A 20905-nucleotide genomic window follows, 5' to 3' on the forward strand; every position below is an offset into this window, starting at 1 on the left:
TAGCTAGGGAACTGCCTGAGAAAGATCCAGAAATGATCGATGAAATACCTAACAGGATTAAAGAGAGAGATCGAAAACATGAAGGAATACAAGATGGGAAAGAAGCTGCACAAGTGCTTTAAGTGCCTGATTCACAAGTGCCTGAAGTGGAAGAAAGTGAAAATGCGACTGTTATGTTCATCAAATCTGATAGTGAAGTTACGAAGTCCCAGGCAGTAAGTGTTGAACCATCTGAAAGTGCATGTGATGCAGAGATGGAAGATGCTGAAGTACAGCTTAAGCAGTGCAGGAAAGCTTAAGCAGTGCAAGAAAATTTGCACACTTTGCAAACTATGGTGTGTGTCTCATAGTGCAGGTTTTGCAGACAAGGACTTGATTCTAAACCCGGATACTTCTGTTTGTAAAGGATCGGATTCTATTCATGACCCTGGTGCAAACATCGCAACTGGGTTTCAGGAAATAGAGGTAAATAAGCATGTACCATCTGCTAATGATACCGAGGTGAACTATACGAGGGCTGCGAATGAGCTACAGAGTGGTGTACGAATTGTTTTCGATTTTGCTGTGGATGAAAAGTCTGAAGGAACTGAATCTCCACACTGTGATATGCAAAACAGAAATACATCTGAGAACTGCAGTGAAAAAGTATTTGACCCAGGTATATTTTAATGAAAAGACAGAGACTGAAATTCATTCAGAAATTTAATTTGTATTATTTGAAATTGTGATGTGTTTAATTTTTGCATATAACTTGTACATAGTGTAAATATTTGCTTCTCATTCTTAGGGGTACCCATAATTCTTGTGCATGAGTTTTCTTATTTAGTTTCTGTGTAAAGTTTGTATGTAGTGTAAATGTTTGTTTCTTTAGTTATGTTATCTGTATGTTTTAAAACGTTTTGATTGTATCGAATTTGGCTTCTGACCAAGGGTTGTACTGCCCGGGACGTGCAGTCCTTAGGATGGGGCAGTGTTACGAAATGAAAAGGCGAGGTAAGATAGCTTTCCCGCAAAGCAGTTTTAGAGTTGCCATAAAATGGCAAGGGAAGGCGGGGTTGCCCCATTTGGTGACAAAACTAGTGATATACCATGGACGGTTGGAGAACCTTCTGGAACGAATTCTTACCGGTTTAGCCCAGAATGTTCTCGAACACGAGCCGAAAGCTATATAAACTCTGCTGGTCCGCAGTCAGAGAGTGTGCCTTGTGGAGAGGGCGAGTGTGTGTGCCTCGAGAGTGCGAGATAGTTAGTATCAAGTTGGTGTCTCGCCTAGCGAGTCAATCCCTGCGGAGGCGATAGAGTTGACAGCCGGGCAGCGAGTGCCGAGAGGGACATCGAGTGCACCGAAAGAGTCTCATAGTGTATCACGGCTAGTGCCTTGTCGAGAGAGCTTGTTGAGCTCTGGGAATGACTGAACTGAAGAGTCGGGAGCTGTGCTCGTGTGTCGTCGAGTGCATCACAAGTTGTAGCGTGGAGAGTCTCGAGAGTATGTGGAGTTCCGAGAACGACCAAGCAGTCGGGAGTTGTACTCCGGAAAGCAGATTTGGGTGCTTTGCAGGAAGCTGTCTCCACCGTGATAGCCTGATAACTGGAAGGCTGTGTTGCTGATCGTGTTGTGTTTATAATAGTTCATCGACGACTGTAAATGTGTTTTAGAGCAGTCCTGACAATATTGGTAAATAAAGAGTGTTTCCATACTTCATCAAGTGTCGTCATTATTCACTCCAAATCCACACGAACACTGTACGAACGTGAAGGAAGAAAATAATGCAACAACTGGTGTCAGAAGAAGAAAACGCAACAATATGTACTACAGTACCTTAAATCTATGTTAAACCTCAAATGACAAAAAGGAAACTGACGTTCTAGAGCTTAAATTGTGCTGGAGCCCACCGGATCCTGTCTCCTGTACTTCTCAGTTTTCGAGATAAATTATAATTTCTGCCGGAGCGCACCAGAGCCCTAAACAAAAAGGCTCCGGCACTTATTTTACGTAAGGGAACTACAATTTTAGCACATAATTTTTGTTTTAATAGTAAACATGTCTTAAAAATCATTTCTAACTTCTGAATGCAGGCCTGTCTTTCTCTTGCACAGAGTTTGAGACTGTTAAGGAAAGAAAAGTTTCTCAATCATATGTCAAAGGCTTATTCTCCAGGATATGCAATGAATTTATGAGAACGAATCAATTTTGTATTCCTCAAAGAACTAAAAGTGATATCCTGGTCGTGCATGTTTCAGGATAGTGACTTCTTACTGCAGAGTTCCTATAGACTTTCTGAATGATGTAACCAAACAGGAGGACCACTGTTATTATTTGTACAGAGAAATCTTATGTTCGTTCTCACACTGTATTCAGGAAAATTTATCCAGGAAAGCTATTCAGGGAAAATTTCTGCTTGACAGCTAGAATTATATAGGCAGGGCATCGCGATCTGAAATTCTTGAACTCTTCTCTCTTTATTTTCAAAGCTACACTTTTCTGTTAACTTTCTTTCCATATCCTCATATTGTTTCAAGAATTCTCACTATTCTCCTTAGCGGAGCATTAATCATTTTATCTTTTTTCCTTAGTGTGCTGCAAGAAAAGAGCGGTACCTGTCATCCCTTGAAATAGTATATTATGCATATAATCAGGGCTTAAACGCAGACGGCGATCGGCTGAGCTGCTTCTTAGCATCTAAGTGGAACTGAAATTCCAGCCGATGCCCGAAATAAGACAAGGTCCGATACTTTTTCTTCTATTAACTATTCAAAATTAATTTGGTAGTAACTAATTAAGCAAATTAATTTAGTAGTAATTTAGTTTAACTCTCTGGCTCATCATCCCGCGATTTCCATGGGCAACTCAAATGTAGCAAAATTTGATCATTTCGTGATTTCCGCGGGCATATGTTTTTCTTCCTTAATTGAGGAGCGCATCCCGTTTTTCCCCGTTTAACCATCGAAATAAATTGTATGTAAGTATTAGGTGTTTAGTTTACGTTTTGGCCAACAGATATCGTTAGTTGTCCACTAACTTGCGGCATTTGAAGGCACGTGGTATTAGTGCTCAAACTTCACTTTTTGCCGTTTTTTTCTTACAGAAATGGCTGCTAGAAAACGTTCAGCAATTATCTTGATTATTTAATTAAATTATTGAATTATTAATTAGATTGATTGTTAATTAGATTTATTGAATCTGGTGCAAAAACTGTGAAGTTGGACTTTGCCTTGAACCCTGTTTTGAACTCTATCATACTAAATTGCATTTCTAAGGTATTTTTTCCTCATCGCTTCATATTTTCTTAAATTTTATACATTTTACTTTTTTATATAATTCAATAAATAGAAATTAACTGTAATTCAACTGAAATTTATTTTTAAATTTTTTTTTTTTTTTTTTTTTTTTTTTTTTTTTTTTTTTTTTGGGATAACATCTAAAACTGGTTTTTCTGGCATCTTAGTTTCTCATAATAAAAATCTATATAAAAAATATTTTCTAGAAAGAAAAAATGAATTTTTCAATTCTTCAATATATATAGATTTAAAATATGAAAAACAAAAACACAATTTTTGAAGTGATTTCGGTCCACAAATTGAGTAGTCAGAGAGTTAAATATTCTTAATTTTAATTAATTAATTAATATTAATTTAAATTTATTATTTAATTATTTTAAATTTTAGCTCTTTTACTTATTTCTTTTTCTTTCCTTCCTCACAGTCTTCCATAGGGCTCCGGCACTTCTAATTTTAGAAATTAAGCCCTGGTCTACAGCGAAAATGCCTGCCAATATTTCAACAAAGAATCTTGACAGAGCCACATATAGAAAATGTATGAATCTATTAAGTCTTGAACTTAATGAACCAATGAACGATTTTTTTTCCTCTTTAATTCTCTTTTGAGTGCTGCGAAGAAGAGTATTGGGAAATTTGCATTCACCCGAGTCTGCACAGTGCAGAAGAGGTGAATCATTCACTGCTATATAATCCCACTATAGAAGCCAAGAAATGGGTAAAGACTCTATTGTCCTGATGTGCCTATACGGGGTATGTGTCATCCTAATTATCGACGTGGCTAGTAGCTGTGATTCTCTCCAGCACTGTGCAGTATTATGATGCATGGAATCCTAATATGGAATAAAGCTGTTCAAAACTAGAATGGAAGTAAAAATCTAGCAGAACAACCTGGACAGCATTTACTATGAAGCCAAGTACCTGCAGCTCTAATGTATCACCATGCAGACTCTACACGTGTAACACAACAGTTTATGTCAGTCAAGTTAATCATCTGCTATCCATTATATTTTTTTTTCCTCACATCACAGGATGAGAAGCCTTGTTAATATATTTTGCTAAGCTCAAAGAAAGTACCATTCAAATGTATGTTTCACTTACATCAAGTATGCTCCTTTGGTAGGCAACCACATTTTCTACTAGGTATTACTCTGAACACCAAAAATCAAACAACACAAATATACTTTTAAGAAAATGCACAGCTCTGGTGATTTATGTGATGGAGCATCATCATGCTGAAACCACCCAATTGACAATCTTCAGTGAGATATCTTCTAAGAAGTCAGACAATCATCTGTTTAATATTTCAATTTATGTACACTTCTCAGCCATTAAAGTGTCATCAAAAACAAATGGCTTAATCAATAATGTTTATACCACTACCCGCACCAATTAAAAATTATAAATTAAATCAAGTTAAAACATGCACAGGTAGAAGCTAGGCCAGCCATCTCTTATACCATAGGTGATTGAGGTATTGTTGTGCCTAGCTAATTGTTATGCTTTCAGCTCAATCTGGAATTACAAGAGAGAACACTTCCGCGATGGGATCCTAAAAGTTTCCTACTCACCTTCCACTAACCCCTTGACAGGATTTTGACTTGGCATGTATTTTTAGTGGCCAACTGCCAAACAAACACTATATGCTTACAAATATCCATGCCTTCTCCAGGATTCAGAGTCGGGACCTTAAGTACAGCAGTCATCATCAGTAACCACTAGAGCAGTGATGATGAACCTTTTGAGCCTGGAGTTATTAAAAAATTGGCGTTAAAATTTTTTAAAAAAATCCTTAACTGGTGCTGTGTCAAATTCAAAAGCATCCGTTTGCCATCTGTGGCAACCATTTGACAAGAACGATCTTGAATGCATCCCAGGTAAGCACAGAACCTGTTGATGATGACGAGGTCGTATCATCCATCTGCCAAGAATGCCCTCAAATGCACCCGAGGGAATCACAGCACATATTGACAACAACGGCATTACAAAACACAAATACTTTTGTATTATGCAATTTTTTGCTTCTGTCGATGGCTCTCGAAATGCGTGATGGGGGCAAATGGGCAGCAAACATGTTAGACATCAGCTAGGCACAAAGGAATATCACTGATTAACCTAAAATGGAAATAAGAACAAATTCAATTTATCCTATTTTTAATTCAATCCTCAAGAAGGCACTAAATTCAATTTTCTGGCAGTGTAAAATCCTTATAAACTGCAAACTTTAAAATTAAATATAACAGTCAATTTTTGTCATATGCAAGTCAAACTTTTAGTATTTTACTTTTTGTAATAAATATAAAATTTTCAATTTCTTCAAAACTGATATTTCTAAATTTTAAAAAGCTAAAACAAAAATACTTATGTCATTTAAAACGCTTTTGTAATTGAAAGCATGTCCCTACCACCAATGGTTGCAAAAATATAGGCCACGTACAGACTTCCATGGACACAGTGTTTATGCTCATATATACCGTATTTACTCGCATAACAGTCGCACCCCCATTTTAAAGCAGAAAACAATCATCAAAAGTGTATAATACTGTATAGGTAGATTTCCCTGCACAATAGTCACACCTAGACTTTCGCAATGAAAAACTGGCAAAAAAGTATAACTATTGAGCGAGTAAATAAGTATATAAGAATGTTTCAGCCTCTGCTCCGTAATGCTTGCTAATTCAAAGAACTATACTTCATGTGTTACTACAGCACTGCATGGCTTCTTTTGTGGATACAACTGTCTTACACCAGAATTTATAGCTTGGTATGTATAGTATTATCCAAGACAGATCTCTGTCACGCTTGCTGATTTCATCTAACTTAGCTATTTCTTTATGTACAATTAATACTGAAAATACTGTTGTCTTAAAACCAATTTAAATCATTTTTCATTATAGCATAACATGTACCAGTTTTTAGTAAAAAGAGATATACAACTGTGCTAACTTGATACATCGACCAGGAAATATATTACTATTGTCATCAACTCATTTCAGCTATGATAAACGTTTTTTAGGCTTAAGATTTTGGAGTATAGTACAGCACACAGGGGCTATTTGCTTATGAAAGAGGAGGCCTTCATGAAACATTTTTTGAGGGAAACAGACACATAATTCAAAGATGCACTTATGGAAGCCCTTAAACCTCCTATGCAGCCACTAGGATTTACAGTAGTGGTAGGCTCAGCAGTCTTACCACTCGGCCACTAACAGGTTTTTGAACTCATGTAATATGCAACTGAAGTTGGTTACTTACATAAAAAAGAATGAAATAAAAGGACAGATTATAAATGTTACATTTTACTAAAAAAAAAACTTTCTTTGAAAAAAGAAAATTATTCTAAGGTACAAGAATGATACATTTAGCTGTGGCCAATAAGCATCACTGATCATATATTTTTGTAGATATAATCATTTTGCTTGTGTTGTCGTACAGCACAAAACATCCATAGATTATTCTTTACACTTTCTAAAATAGTCATGTTTTAAGAGAATAGCTTCATGGGGAATTTTTAAACTAAAATTGGCTTGAATTCACATTACAAGCATAGGGAAAATCCTACACACAAGACAGCTAAACTGTTTGGTTGCCAAAAAGAAAATTATTATTATTAGTATTAAAATAATAAGAATAATTATTCTAAAATAATTTTTAATAATCCTCCCTAGTAAGGCATTACCTTTGCTTAGGGATTTGCTGTGAATAATTAATCCTGTGTTCAAATAAGACATTTATTTAGAACTTAATGCTTCAAAAAAGAAATGCCCGTATTTATAGGGAAAAAATATCGCTCAAAATATATCCCACAAAAATATTTAATTGTTCATATTCTCCAAATGAATTATTAAATAATTAATAATTGTCATAATTATTTACACACTTAACCTAATAATAACAACACCTATTTATTCTTTACAAAATGTAAAGTAATATTCTTTCTTTACAAAAATACCTTATTGAACAATTATATTATAAGCTAAAAATAACAACATTGCTTTGTTTCTTATTATTTATGTCTAATCTTTCCTTTTCAACTTTCAATAATAGAGTAATGTTTTTAATCATGTTTCAGATAAAGTTTACTAGTGTTTCAAGGACAGGAAAACAAGAATTTTTAAACAGTCAATAAATTTATGATCAACTAAAAACCATAAACGAAAAGAGTTTCAGGTTATAATTCTCTACCTATCTTGAATGTATATAAAAATGTGAAATGCAAATTTAACATTAATAATTATCCCCATCTCAACCCTAAAATAATACCTAAATATTTTGTTTACTGCTCTAAAAACAGATCAAATGTTTAAAAGTTAATAGCATAATGTTTGTATTGAAAAATCTTGAAATAATTGCTTAAGAAAAAGCAAAAACAAATATTTATTTATACTAAAGGCAAACTTAATTTTTTTGAGATCAAGATTATTTTTATTTATCAATTTCTTTGCTCGAGTTTTGCATGAATACCATTCAAAATCCTTGAAGGAGAAATCTATATTGCATTGGAAATAATATTGTCTGTAAACAACTGCTTATGCAATATCCTTACACCACCTAAATTTTTGCTTTCATAAATCAGATGAAAAATAAGTCACATTTAGAATCCATCCCTTTTCAAATCAGCGATCCATGTATATATTTAAAAAAACCTTTTTTTCCACCCCTGGAATGAAGATATTCGGTCATGAAGTTTTGTGTCACTGAATATTTAACTTTATTTAAAAGAGCATGTATGCTCTTTTAAATAAATATCTTTAATAAATATCTTAATAAATAATAATCTTAATAAATAATAAATATCTTTAATAAATATCTTAATATAATTTTAAATAAATATCTTTAAATAAATATCTTTACACATATACCATTCATTAAAAAAATGAAATCTTTCCAGAAAATATCATCCCTTTTGAAAACGATGTAAATTTTAACATTAATAATATCTGAAAAGTTAAAATTTTGAAATTTCCTTAATATTTAATTGGAATTTCTTTAACGCTTTTGCATCAAGAGAGGGCAAAATCTCAATTCCTCAAACATCGAAAACGCCCGTATCTAAGAATTTCTCCTGGAATGCTTTTCCTTCCCACATGACAAGTTGAATACTACAGCGCTAACAATAGCCTTACTTTTAAGTAAAGTGAGAACTTCTTTCTTCGACGCTTTGACAATGTGTGAAGTTCCCCCTTGGGACGGGATTGCAACTTCGGGCATCAAAAACTAAACACTGACAGTAAACAAAGGAAAGGAAGGAACAAATTAAACAAGGAAGCTACTTTTATTAGCTTCAAAAGAATGATTGACATGTGATTTAACAACACCTGAAAGCAATGAGTAATGCAGTAACGTGATGGGGGAAAGCACTGGGTAGGAAATTATTCAGGCGTTTCGGGCGTCCAGCCGATGTCTGAATGTTTGGGCGTTTGGGGCGACTTCGATGCGAAAGAGTTAAAGAGCAAGTTTAAAAGTCACATCAAGTTAAATTGATTTAATTTAGCAGAAATAACAAAACATATTTTTTATAATAATTATTCAAATATTATGCTAAATATATTAAAATCACTTGCACTAATTATGGTAAAAAGAAAGTACTTCAAATAATTATTATTTGCATGCAAATGAAGAACATACAAAAATGATGAAAGCTTTAAAAATTTTTAATTTATGACAAAAACACAAAAAATCGGAAATAATATGAAATGCAATCAAACTATAACTATTGCCCTTTAAATGTTTCAGTAATATCACAGAAAGAATGAAAGTTGCACAAGATATTTGTAAATATGGATTTTATTAATAGCAGTTTAACCAATCTGCACTGAAATTCAGGTGATAATCAATAAATTTACGTAACTTACGAATTTAAACTTACAATATTTACGTAATGATTTTAGATTTAAAAATGCATAATAATTAAAAATAAAACCGGGTAAATTTTAAAACCAATTTATCTGCAAATCAGTCTTTTAGGAAAGAAATTTTTTAAGTTTCACAGTTATACCATGCAGAATTAAGATGGTTATTACAGAGAAGCTAGTGATTTGCAATTTCCTTGATGGCTCACATTTACAGGTACAAATATCTAAAGTAGCAATCCTCTCACTTAGTCGAAATCATCAAAGCAAAATTCTAGGAAAGAAGGAAAATAACAAAAGGAGTACGTGGCATTTCTCAGAGGCTTTGGGTTAATTTCGAGACATTTTACAGGAAGTTCAGTCCAAAATTAGCGACATTTTTAATGGTATTTGTAGAAAATAACTCGACAGGCTAAGGGTTCAATATGATGTTCTTAATTAAAACTAAGTATTTTTTACGTAAATGATAATGAATAAATAATAAAGTATGTCAACATTTTTAAATATTAGCTTGTGCATGGCTTTCAAAGGGACATTTAATGAGAAAAACATCATTTTATCCTCCAACAATTAGTGATGCAATTTCTTGTCTATTCAGAATAGTTTGCTCATCCTTGTATTTCATACAATTTCCTAACAATACAATTTCGAAAAATTTTTCTTTGTTGGTTTTACAGTGTACTCTACCCATATTTAGAAAAATGGCATAAAAGTATACCAAAAGGAAACTTTGTGAACTTACCATAGGATATTAAAAGAGGATCAATACCAACTTTACTTCCAACAGGCAGCACCTAAAATATAAATACTTAATATTTAAAATTAAAAACATACAATAAAAAAACTGCATATTTGTTAAACTTCTTGGCTTTGATTAATTTGCTCAATAAAAATATTAAAATAATATTAAGACACCTTAGCAAGTTTATTTATTCTACCCAGGCATGAAAGTGCAAGTTCGCAAAAAAAGCTGAACAATGCACGGACACAAAATTACACAAAAACTAAATGTGCACAAGCGACCTCAAAAAAAAAAAACAGATTTCAATAAAATACCAACCTTTTAATATAAAAAGTATTAAACATATACATATAATTAAACTAAAATAATACTTGTACTTACTATTTTGCTATTAATTTTATCTTCCACTTGTTAAAAAAAAAAAAAAAAAGAAAACAGTAAATCACCAGGAGATTATAATGAATTAACCGTCCTTAAGATGCTCTTTATGTAACTTAATTTAACAGTTGATACATGTACAGTTGATACATTAAATTTAACAGTTGATACATGTACACAACATTACAACACACTAATATGCATATTTATGTTATATATTACTGCCCATTTTCAGGCAATGACAAATTTTAGAGATAAAATATATATATATAAAACTGTTACTATAGATTTCAATTATCTTCACTTTCAGTTCAATAAACAGTACTTTATATAACACCAGAAAAGGTAGTTACAAAATAAAATATAGTTAAAGAAGGAATATAAAAAAGAACTATTTTGTTTAAGTCTCATGCGATCCTGATTAAAAATTTTTAGGGAAAAAGCTTTTTCTTTTTTGCTACTTTTGCAGCCAACTTTTCTAATTTCCGTTTGCAAGCTACTCTCAAATTCTCTTCGGCAACTTTTATACAGTCCATTGATACTTTTTTATTTTCTTCTTTATTTTCTGCAATGTTTAATTGCTTTTTTCTTAAATTCTCGCTCCTCCTTTTTTATCTCTAGCTCTTCTTTGTACAATTTATGAGCATTCCTTAAATTTTTACATAGTTTTGTGTACTGGAGAATGCAAGTGGTTATTCGTATGTTCAACAGATGGCGCCAGCACCGATCGCTGAAATGATTGAAGTCAGCTCTCGTTTGCCGGTTGCTTGCTCTTCTTTGATTCGATATTCGTACGCATCTAGTTCCACCTTTCCACATAAGCCCCACCCTTGATGTGAAACAACATATTTCGCGATCTCTCGCATGACGTAAAGTTTTTTTTACACAGAAAAGAGGAAAAGAGAGAGCATGTCCTCCGTTTACCCCCCACACACACACACACACATTTGCCGGTCGCGATTTCTCAACGGTTCAACGTTATAGTCAACGTTATTTCAACCGTTCAACTAGAATAGTGTGTGTGTGTATTTAATTATGGCAAAGCACACTAGGTCTATCTGCCTAAGGGGAGGGATGCCTTTCGTGGAGGACTTTCTAAGGGAAACTGGCTTGTATACACGTTACACATGGGGAAAACCACGAAAACACCCATGCAGCCAGCCCGTTCGCGGGATTTGAACCTCGGACCGAACTACCTGGGTTCAGCGACATTACCGCTCAGCCGCTGGTGGGCTCTGTGCCAAGTTTAGAATTCTGTTGCTAAATACTTTTGCTCAACTTTAAATGCAGCTGTAATGTATGATGCAGTGTTAGTGACAACGTTATAAGCCACGAAAAGGCATTTTAAGAATGAGAATATTTGGTTAATGCTAAACTCCAACATTTATTTAAGCATTATTTTCTATATTATATACAAGCATTTCTAACCTTAGTCTTGAACTTAACTGTTCAAAAATAGCAATATTTTATAGTAAATTAAATAATAAATTTAATTTAAATAGCTGCATATTTAAAAGTATATTTTGAATTTACTGCTTTTCTTTTCCAGTGTCTCCGTCGCTTTTGTGTGGCATTGCAGTTGTGGTAACCATAAGTGTTGTCAGCAATTTACATGCAATTCTTTCTCGCAAGCTGAAAAATGTCTATGATGAAAGAAGAAGAAAAAAAAAACAGCTTTGCATGAAAGGGATTGGTATAAAGTCGTACAATGGAATATCGGTAATTTACATTTCTCAAAATTTTGAATGAAATTGGAAATACTGAACTGAAATGTAACTACATATAAATGAAAATTTAGCGTAACTCCATATTTTTGCAGTTTTTCCTTAATAACTTTTAACTATTCTCGGAATCCTCCCTTTATGTCGCAATACCCTTGCTCCCTAGGGTGGATAAATAATTACGCTATTTTCAGGAAGTGTAATTAATGTTGCATCTTAGCGCGATTGATGATTTTTCTGCATCACTGTAAAATTTTTATCAGAGTTGTGCTTATGAAAGACATATCAAGTAATAAACTATTAAATGCTTAAAAAACAAATTCAGTTAGGCAAATGGTGTCTATAATCTAATTGTTTAAAAAAAATCCGTGCTCATATGTTAAAAATTAAACTCAAATATGGTTAATTAAAATGGCTATAGATCATATACAAATACTGGTGAAGATACTCGTCCTGTTTTTAAATACATTTGCATAGCTAATATGTTTAGCATGAATTTGCATAGCCTAGAATATTACGCTGAGCTTCAGAAAGTAAATCTAACAGATACCTTTGACGGCAGGAAAATAACCGAATAAAGGATAAGTTTCAAATTCTCTCTTGTAGAAATATTCTAATTCGGTAGCTTACATCTAACGAAATCGAATTTTAGGACATTTAAAGTAGACGCTTTTAACTTTCTTTTTATCGGATGGAACGGTTAAGTCATGTAATTTCCACAGTCAATTTCAGGTTCAGTTTAGCATATCAAAGAACAGACGATCTCCTCTGAATGATCTTTAGTAGATTAAGCAGCAACTTACTGCTAAAATCCTTTTTTTGCTCAAGGCTCATAAAAATTTTAATTTCGTATAATTTTTCTATAAAAACGTATTTCGTATATTTTTTACTGAAAATTGCCATGTGTCTAAAATTGTCTTACTCTGAAAGCCTGCTTTACTTGATTCGTTTTCAATTAGGAGCCATAGGCCTGCTCATCATCAACTGTTGAAGAGATATTTAGTGGTGCAATCTTTCAACAAGCTTGCATATAAAATAGTCTTTTGCATATAAAATAGTTATTAGACTTTTATGTGCAATACATTCAGATTTTGCTTTAATGAATTGATTTCCTTTGCAATTCTCTCTCTTTTTTTATTATTATTTCCCATGTCCCATGTACTATCTTTTTAGTCTCAAAAAGTTTAAGCAAACTACCTAATTAAAGGAAAAGTGAAAACAGAAATTATACTATCATGCAGTATTTAAAAAAAAAAAAAATCAGTCTCTTGTTTCCCATTAGCCTTCAAAAGCAGTTACACCTGAAAGGGCAGGGCAAAATAAGATGTCTGATATCTATGGCTACAGCATTACTACAGTGAGGACACCATAAACTATTCAAATTAGTAATGTCATTCAGATATACTGCAAGGCAAACAGGTTTAGCTGAAATTTATTAATTAAGTATTTTCTTCCACATTTAATCTGAACATCATTATATTCATTTAGAGACAAATTTTGTTTTGTGATTTTATATTTTGCTGATTTTTGTACTTATATTCTGTAACAAAAGCTATGTGTTATTCAAAATTTCTATTTGAATAAATAAAATGAAGACTATTTTCAATTTAATTAATAAATAAATATCATACACATAAATTATTAAAATTATACCAGTGATTTTTAGCACATTAGTTGTTAGTTATCCAGCTATCATGTTAAAATTTTATTTCAAGATTGGACTGTGTTAGCATTTAAAAATGTACTATTAAATAGTTTCAAGTACACTTCATGCCCTCCGAAAGTTTGATGAATGGTAGTAATGTGATCTAGGTTCAAACCCAAATGAACAGGCTGCAGTAGGTTTTCTTGGTTTTCCCCACATGTAAAGTGAATGTGAGCCAGTTTTCCTTTGAAAGTCCTACACAAGGGTATCCCTTCCTTTAGCCAGTTACCTCTTGTGTGCTGTGCCATGTTCAAATATCCTAAAATATCCTAACTTCTAGTGCAGTTCGATACAGAGCAATACAGCATCTCAATCTTTTAACTTTTGATTCATGACTATATCTGATGTTATAAGTGTTTATTAGTGATGAAAATCTATGAATATTTTTTTAATGTAAAGTTCTAATTAAATAAGATGTCATATATTTGGAAAGTCATTTACTTGAATGCACTTTTGGGAAAATGCCGAAGAAATAAATGTAAAGTATCTAAATTTAAGTTTAGAAAATTCTCCTAAACTCAAATTTCAGATTGATTTTCTTTTATGGGGATAAAAATTGATTCTATGCATTCAAAATAAACAATATCACTTAAAAGTAGCTATGCTACAGATAATTTTTAAAACTTGTCGAATATGAATTTTTTGAACAAGAAAAAAATGGCAATGTTTTACCAAATATAAGTTTTTGTAAAGTTTAACTAACTACCTGTATTAGTAACTAATTTTTTTTAATACTAATAATTTTCAAGTGAACAGAACAGTTTAGTTCTTCTTTATTATTTAGCACATGTTGGAAAGAAAAGAAAAATAATCTATGATATCTTCTACAAACTTATATAAGTAATTGAAAACAAATACTCTGATAAGCAAAAGAAATAATTACGAGGGCCATCCAGGAAGTAGATTACGTTTCCGTCTGTGTCCGCTAGGGGCGGGGCTAGCGCGGCCATCTTGGGGTCAGAGCGTTGCGCAGCTCAGTCTGCATCTAGCCGTGCTAGTGAGAGGTTCGTGCTGTGCTCCGTTCAGATACTGTGACGGTTTGAAATGTCTGCGTTAATTGAAAATCCCGCGAGCTGCGAGGTGTGCTCAGTAATAAGGTTTCTGACTGCAAAAAACTGTAAACCGATAGAAATCTATCGGCAGCTTCGTGAAGTGTATGGGGACAACATTATAACTGAAGGTGGAGTGCGTCAGTGGGTCATAAGATTTCAAAATGGCCGAACCAATGTTCACTACGAAGATCGAAGTGGGAGACCCAGCATAGTGACCGCCGAACTTCTCGAAAAAGTCGATGCTAAAGTCCGTGAAAATCGAAATTTCACAATAACGGAACTTTCTTTGAGTTTTCCACAAATTTCGCGAAGTTTGTTGCACAAAATCATCAGCGAAAAGCTTGGTTACAAGTTTTGTGCAAGATGGATTCCAAAAATCTTGACAGAGGACCACAAAAATCAGCGAATGGCTGCAGCGTTGAACTTTTTGGACGCTTACCATAAGGATGGTGACTCTTTACTCGATCGCATCGTTACTGGTGACGAAACATGGGTGAAACATGTGAACTGTGAAACGAATTTGCAATCAATGCAGTGGGGGCACACAAGTTCTCCCCAAAAACCCAAGAAATGCATGCAAACAATGTCGGCAAGGAAGATGATGGCGACTGTTTTTTGGGACAGAAAAGGTGTAATTTTGGTGGACTTCCTGGAAAGAGGCACTACAATAAACTCTCAAAGGTATTGCCAAACTCTCCAAAAACTCAGAAGAGCAATTCAAAACAAGCGCAGAGGAATGTTGAGCTCTAAGATCTTGTTGATTCACGACAACGCCCGGCCCCACACGGCAAATGTCACTCGTAAAGTTCTTGAATCTTTTAAGTGGGAGTTGTTTCCTCATCCGCCGTACAGTCCCGACCTGGCACCGAGCGACTTCCACCTATTCCCAGCAATGAAGAAGTGGCTGGCTATGCAGCGTTTTGATGACGACGCACAGCTGCAAGAAGAGGTAACGAAGTGGTTGAAGGCGCAGGCGGCCGAATTTTTCGACGAAGGAATTTCCAAGCTCGTACATCGCTACGATAAATGCCTTAATTTGTATGGTGACTATGTAGAAAAGTAGTATTTGAGTGTGGCTTTCATCTGTATATAATAAAATTTGTTTCCTATACTTTGTTTATTTTTTTATTCCAAAACGTAATCTACTTTCTGGATAGCCCTCGTATAATACATGAGAGAAATTCAAAAATGGATAGCATATGCATATTAATATTCCTCATATATCTATTCAGTTTTGACTTTATATTTTAAGTGCAAAAATCAAGCAGGAGGGCTTAGGAAACACCACGTTCTGGAAAAACCAAATGCCAAATATTCAACTTAGCAACTATTTGATCCGGTCTCCCTGCATAACTGTAATTTCTAATGTAATTGAATAACTTAAATTGATCCCTATGTTTAGCTGTAACTGTATCCAGATATGCAACTTAAATAAATAGTACATGCCTTCTAGTAATTTTGAGAAATGGAGGGTACTAGAGATTTCTAGGTGGCTGAGGTAAAACTGTACAAGGCCAAAGAAATAATGAGATTATCTCCATGTCAGCTTTGAGCTTTAGATGCACTTTGTATTGTGTTGCGCTTAACATTTTTGGTAGTTTAAATGTAACTGTTGATTGTCCTCTGTGATACTGAGAAGCACTGTATGCGTACTTTTGTGTGAAAAGTTCTCAACCTGTAAAGTTTTTTTGGGGGGGGGGATTAAATTTCATCAAGCTATCATAAGTTCCATACGCATTCAGTCTTTTAAAAACCCCCATACACGCAACAATACTTTTGTAATTGCCTGTCTACAGAAATTAATGTTTTATCACTATGGATTTTTAGCTTGAAAAAAGGTAATAACTTTTTCCTTTCAAGATTCAAAGACCTTCCTGTAAAAGTGTTTTACCTTGTTAAATCGTAATTAGAAGTCTGTTTATGTGAAAATGTAGTAGACTTTGTTTAGGCCATCAACTGCCTAATGACTGCTTTCAGAAATGAATAATACTTCTGAAAACTTAAACACTGCTAACTAAACATTAGCCACCTCCTCCACAATAAATCAGAATAATTTAGAGTTCTATATAATTATCTTAGAAAGGGTTGGATATATTATAAAAATTATCATTATTATGTTTCAATTATTGATCTTACGTAAATTTTTTAAAAATGCAATTTATTAGTTTAAAGCAAAATAGTCAAATCTTAATGGAAAATTAATAAATGGATCAAAAAAGCATATTTTCAAAATCATAAGTACGAAGACATACAGAAAGCTGCATTCAAACAGATAAAAAGCTGCATATAAAGATTCAAATAGATAAAAAGTTGCATCCAAACAGGATTACTTATTGTGAAAAAAGACATAAGGACTACCTGTTTCAGAGAAGGAAACCTCCGTTTAATATTTTCTAATGATTGGGTAAGGTTATTTGAGTGCAAAGCACACAAGAGCTATCAGACTAAGGCAGGGGATGCCCACATGCCTAAAGGACTTTATGAGGAAAACAATGTTATTAATGCGTTAGTAAAAATATCATTGAAAAATTCCCAGAGTTCAAAATTAAAAACTTTCCACAGAAACTGATCTCAATATCACTGAAATGTTGATAAGTCCCCAAATCTGGAACTATTTAATAAAAGAATTCACATTCCCAAAAGTGAAAAGTTGTTTAACAGCTCTTCATTAGAAAAAATGAAATAATTTCTAAATGCTTGTTTCTCTTCTTGCTCAGAAACTTGAGTATCTCAACATTTATATTACAAATAGGAACTAATTATAATCCACAAACCTATTCATCAATTCATAAAACAGTTGCCAATGAATGACTAAAAATATTTCTCGAAAATGCTAATTCACATTCAAGATGGCAATCGTAAAAACAGACAGAAAATTCAGATGATTCAAATTAAGGACTTCTGCTGATTTTGGTCAAAATTAAGGACTTTTAAGGACCAGAAATAGATTTAAAAAAAAACTAAGGACTTATAAGGAGTCTTAAAGACCGTACAACCCCTGTAAAAAGTACATTAAAAACATTTTGGATTTTTTAATTTATATTTTATTTGATAATTTGGCATTATTTTCTTACTATGACAGATTAAATGTGAATACCAGATTTGTTTTATAATTCATTTTAAGGTAATAATTTATTAAAATAGAAAACAAATTCTCACAACACAATGTGCTTGAAACTTGGGGGGGGGGGGGAATTTGCAATGAAGAATATGCATGAAGAATCCAAATGTAAGCCTATATTTGGAATTCAGTGCAGACATTATAAGGTAATGGTGTAATAGTCAGTACACTGATGCGTATTTGAGAGGCTCGAGTCCCAGAGAGGGCATTGCTTATTATTTCCCCATCTCCTGCTTCCAAAACAAAAAACTTGATGACGCTACAGTAGCACCCGAGCTAAAAGAGGTGGTGGATGATGATTCTCCCTCCACCTTGGGTCCCCTAATCCCCAGTCGCCCTTTAACAATTTGAAGTTCGGTGCATAAAAATTTTTGGGGGGTAAAAATAACATTACACATAGATAATTAGCTCCTAATACAATGTTATTTCATGGAAAAAAGAAAAAAGAAAAAAAAGAAAAAAAAAAAAAAAAAAAAAAAAAAAAAAAAAAAAAAAAACAGGTAAACCTTTAAGGTATTTCATGACATGGTGGGATATTGCTTGTCCGAACACACATCTAGAGCAGTAAAGTGGCATCTTTGCCTGAATATAAATTCTCCTAATATGTTTATTTAAAGTGCTAGTTTTAACAACCAGGTGAAAATGCAAGATATAAAAAAACATTTTTGAATAATTATCTAGAAAATATTATTCATATTTGCAAAATAAAAAATACTTTTTTTTTTCAAAAAAATTGCATAATTTATAAAAAATCACTCTGTACAACTTTTTAGATATTTTTTAATGATTTCATAATATATTTGAAACGCAGAAGATTTTCACTGCAGTACTTTATTTGCTACAGATTTGAAAAGGAAGGTATTTAGAAGGCTGTCATGTTTACTTACATTTCACCTCTCTTTCCTTTGCGTAGGATACTTTTCTATGGTGAATCACACTCACATATCCATTCAGTATTCAATGGCATTTTACATTATAGGGTTATATTTTCATTTCTTTAGGAAAAAGTACTAAATATTTTTCATGTTTTAACATAAATGCAATTTATTAAAAAATATAAATTTGTATTATCAATATATAAAATGAACATGATACCTGAATTTTAAAAAAATGAACAGTGTTCCCATCTAGTCGCAGCAATTCCTACATATGTGGTGGAACATATTTACCTCACCTTTTTATTTCAACCATTTTTAATTAATATATATGAATTCAAATAATAAAGGAAACTTTCAGATAAAAATATTCATTCTAACACAAAACGTTGTTCTTCAGACGATTTAAATTGCATAAGAAATTAAGGAAAAAAACTGCTTCAAAATTAGACCTGCAAAGAATTTTTATGTTATATTATTTCCATGAGTAAATCCTAGTGCTGCCATTTGTTATATATTCAGAAAACTAAAAGGCATAATTGTATGTATTTTAAATGGAATTTTGCAGGTTTCATCTGGGAGTTAAAAACTGATAAAATAGCTGAAAAGGGGGAGAATATACGGTATTTCTACCGCCTTCTTAGCATGCCTTCATAGTATAATGGTCACCATACATGGCGCATAATCGAGAGTTCCAACGTTTAGTCCTGGTGAGGGCATTGCTCATTTTTCACATCTCCCGCTTTCAAAAAATCCTAATGACTCTACAACATCAGCCATAATAATTTCAACAGAAGAGCAATAATGCATATCACTACAAATATTTTGAACCACAAAACTGAACAATAATAATGCTTTCCAGAAAACGAAGATTTTTTTAGGGGAAAAAATTCTCACAGTTTTGAAGTATTTTGAAAGACGGTGACCAAAATATATTTATGGTATTGAAATATATAGGATATGTGGCTGAAAAGATGCCTGGCATGACAGATAACTTAAAAGGTCAAACTATTAAAAATTAACTTAATTTTAAAAAAGATTATCAATCTAATTATTTTACTAATTGTAGTAATTAAAATTAGTATTTATTTGGCATGTTATTGTGTCTTCACTAATTTTTTTAACTCATTGAAATCAAGAATCAAAGAATGATAATTTTCTAAACCAAACTCAATAATGAAAATTAACTTACGGGTTTGATCCTGTTACAGAAAAGACTGCATTTTGCATGTTTAGCAAATGAAAATTATGCATGCATCAAATTAGGTATTTAAAAAACTTCCACAAAAATTCAAGCCATAGATTTGTTCTTCATAAGTATAACAAATATAATTTATTCTTTGATCTTCCCTATAAAATCTCTTTAAAACAGCTGGGGAAAAGCCAAAAATTTCTGAGGGGGGGGGATTTATTTCAATCCGTAGATTGGCACCCAAACCCATCATTGGCCTTCCATTTAAAAGTGAAATTGCAGTTCTTCCATCGAATAATGAAACAGCAGAGGGACAAAGAGTTTCAATCATGTACCACAAGATCATAAGGAAAAAGCAATAAAATTCCAGTATAATGTAAGAAAGGGTTTTAAACAAAATTGAATTGTAAACAACTATGTATTCAAAATAAAATAAAACACATGGAAACTTTACAGAATTTTTATTTGAAAAGTAAAGTTTTTCTTTTTTTCTCTCTTTGAAATGGCTTGCATTCACTTTACCCATATGGAAAACCAAGTAAGTTTAAATGCAGCCAGCCCATTCACCATGATTTACACCCACATCAAACCAGCTGCATTCATTGGTTTCACCATTTGGAACCAGTGTCCTTGCATTTTTGAAAACTTTTTAATTCTGATTCAGGTCCCTAACTGCCACTTCTATAAAATATATAACTGCTTTGATCACATTTTTTACTGCACTTCATCTATGCTATATATTATATCCATAACCAGCACATTCATTATCACATAAAGTATATATTACTTGCACTGTGTTAAAATGACTAAAATTTCAGATGTATTTCCACAATAAAATTATTCCATTTAGTTACGAAAATATGTGTCTCACTTTGATCATATTTAGTATTGGAAAACAAAATTACAAAAGCAGCAATTGGGTAAACCTTAAAAGTTTAATTTCATTTTAGACTTGCATTAAACATAAAGAAAATTTTCATTGGACTACTCA

General features: G+C 32.8%; 1 protein-coding gene across 5 annotated transcripts in view; it reads right to left on the reverse strand.

Annotated features, from left to right (window-relative positions):
- The window catches only part of LOC118184315 (xaa-Pro aminopeptidase 1-like), a 203265-nt gene that overhangs the window by 101080 nt on the left and 81280 nt on the right, over positions 1-20905 (reverse strand). For all 5 annotated transcript variants that reach the window (XR_015038763.1, XM_085808549.1, XM_085808552.1 and 2 more), the window contains one exon: positions 9871-9922. Coding sequence is in view for 4 of the 5 variants with exons in the window: in XM_085808549.1 (XP_085664675.1) it covers positions 9871-9922 (52 nt within the window). In the remaining variant the exon portion in view is untranslated. The remainder of the gene's footprint in view (positions 1-9870; positions 9923-20905) is intronic.

This window comes from Stegodyphus dumicola, chromosome X1, assembly GCF_044657685.1.
Source record: "Stegodyphus dumicola isolate Sdum_Otavi_A_Nest chromosome X1, ASM4465768v1".
Lineage (NCBI taxonomy): Eukaryota > Metazoa > Arthropoda > Arachnida > Araneae > Eresidae > Stegodyphus > Stegodyphus dumicola.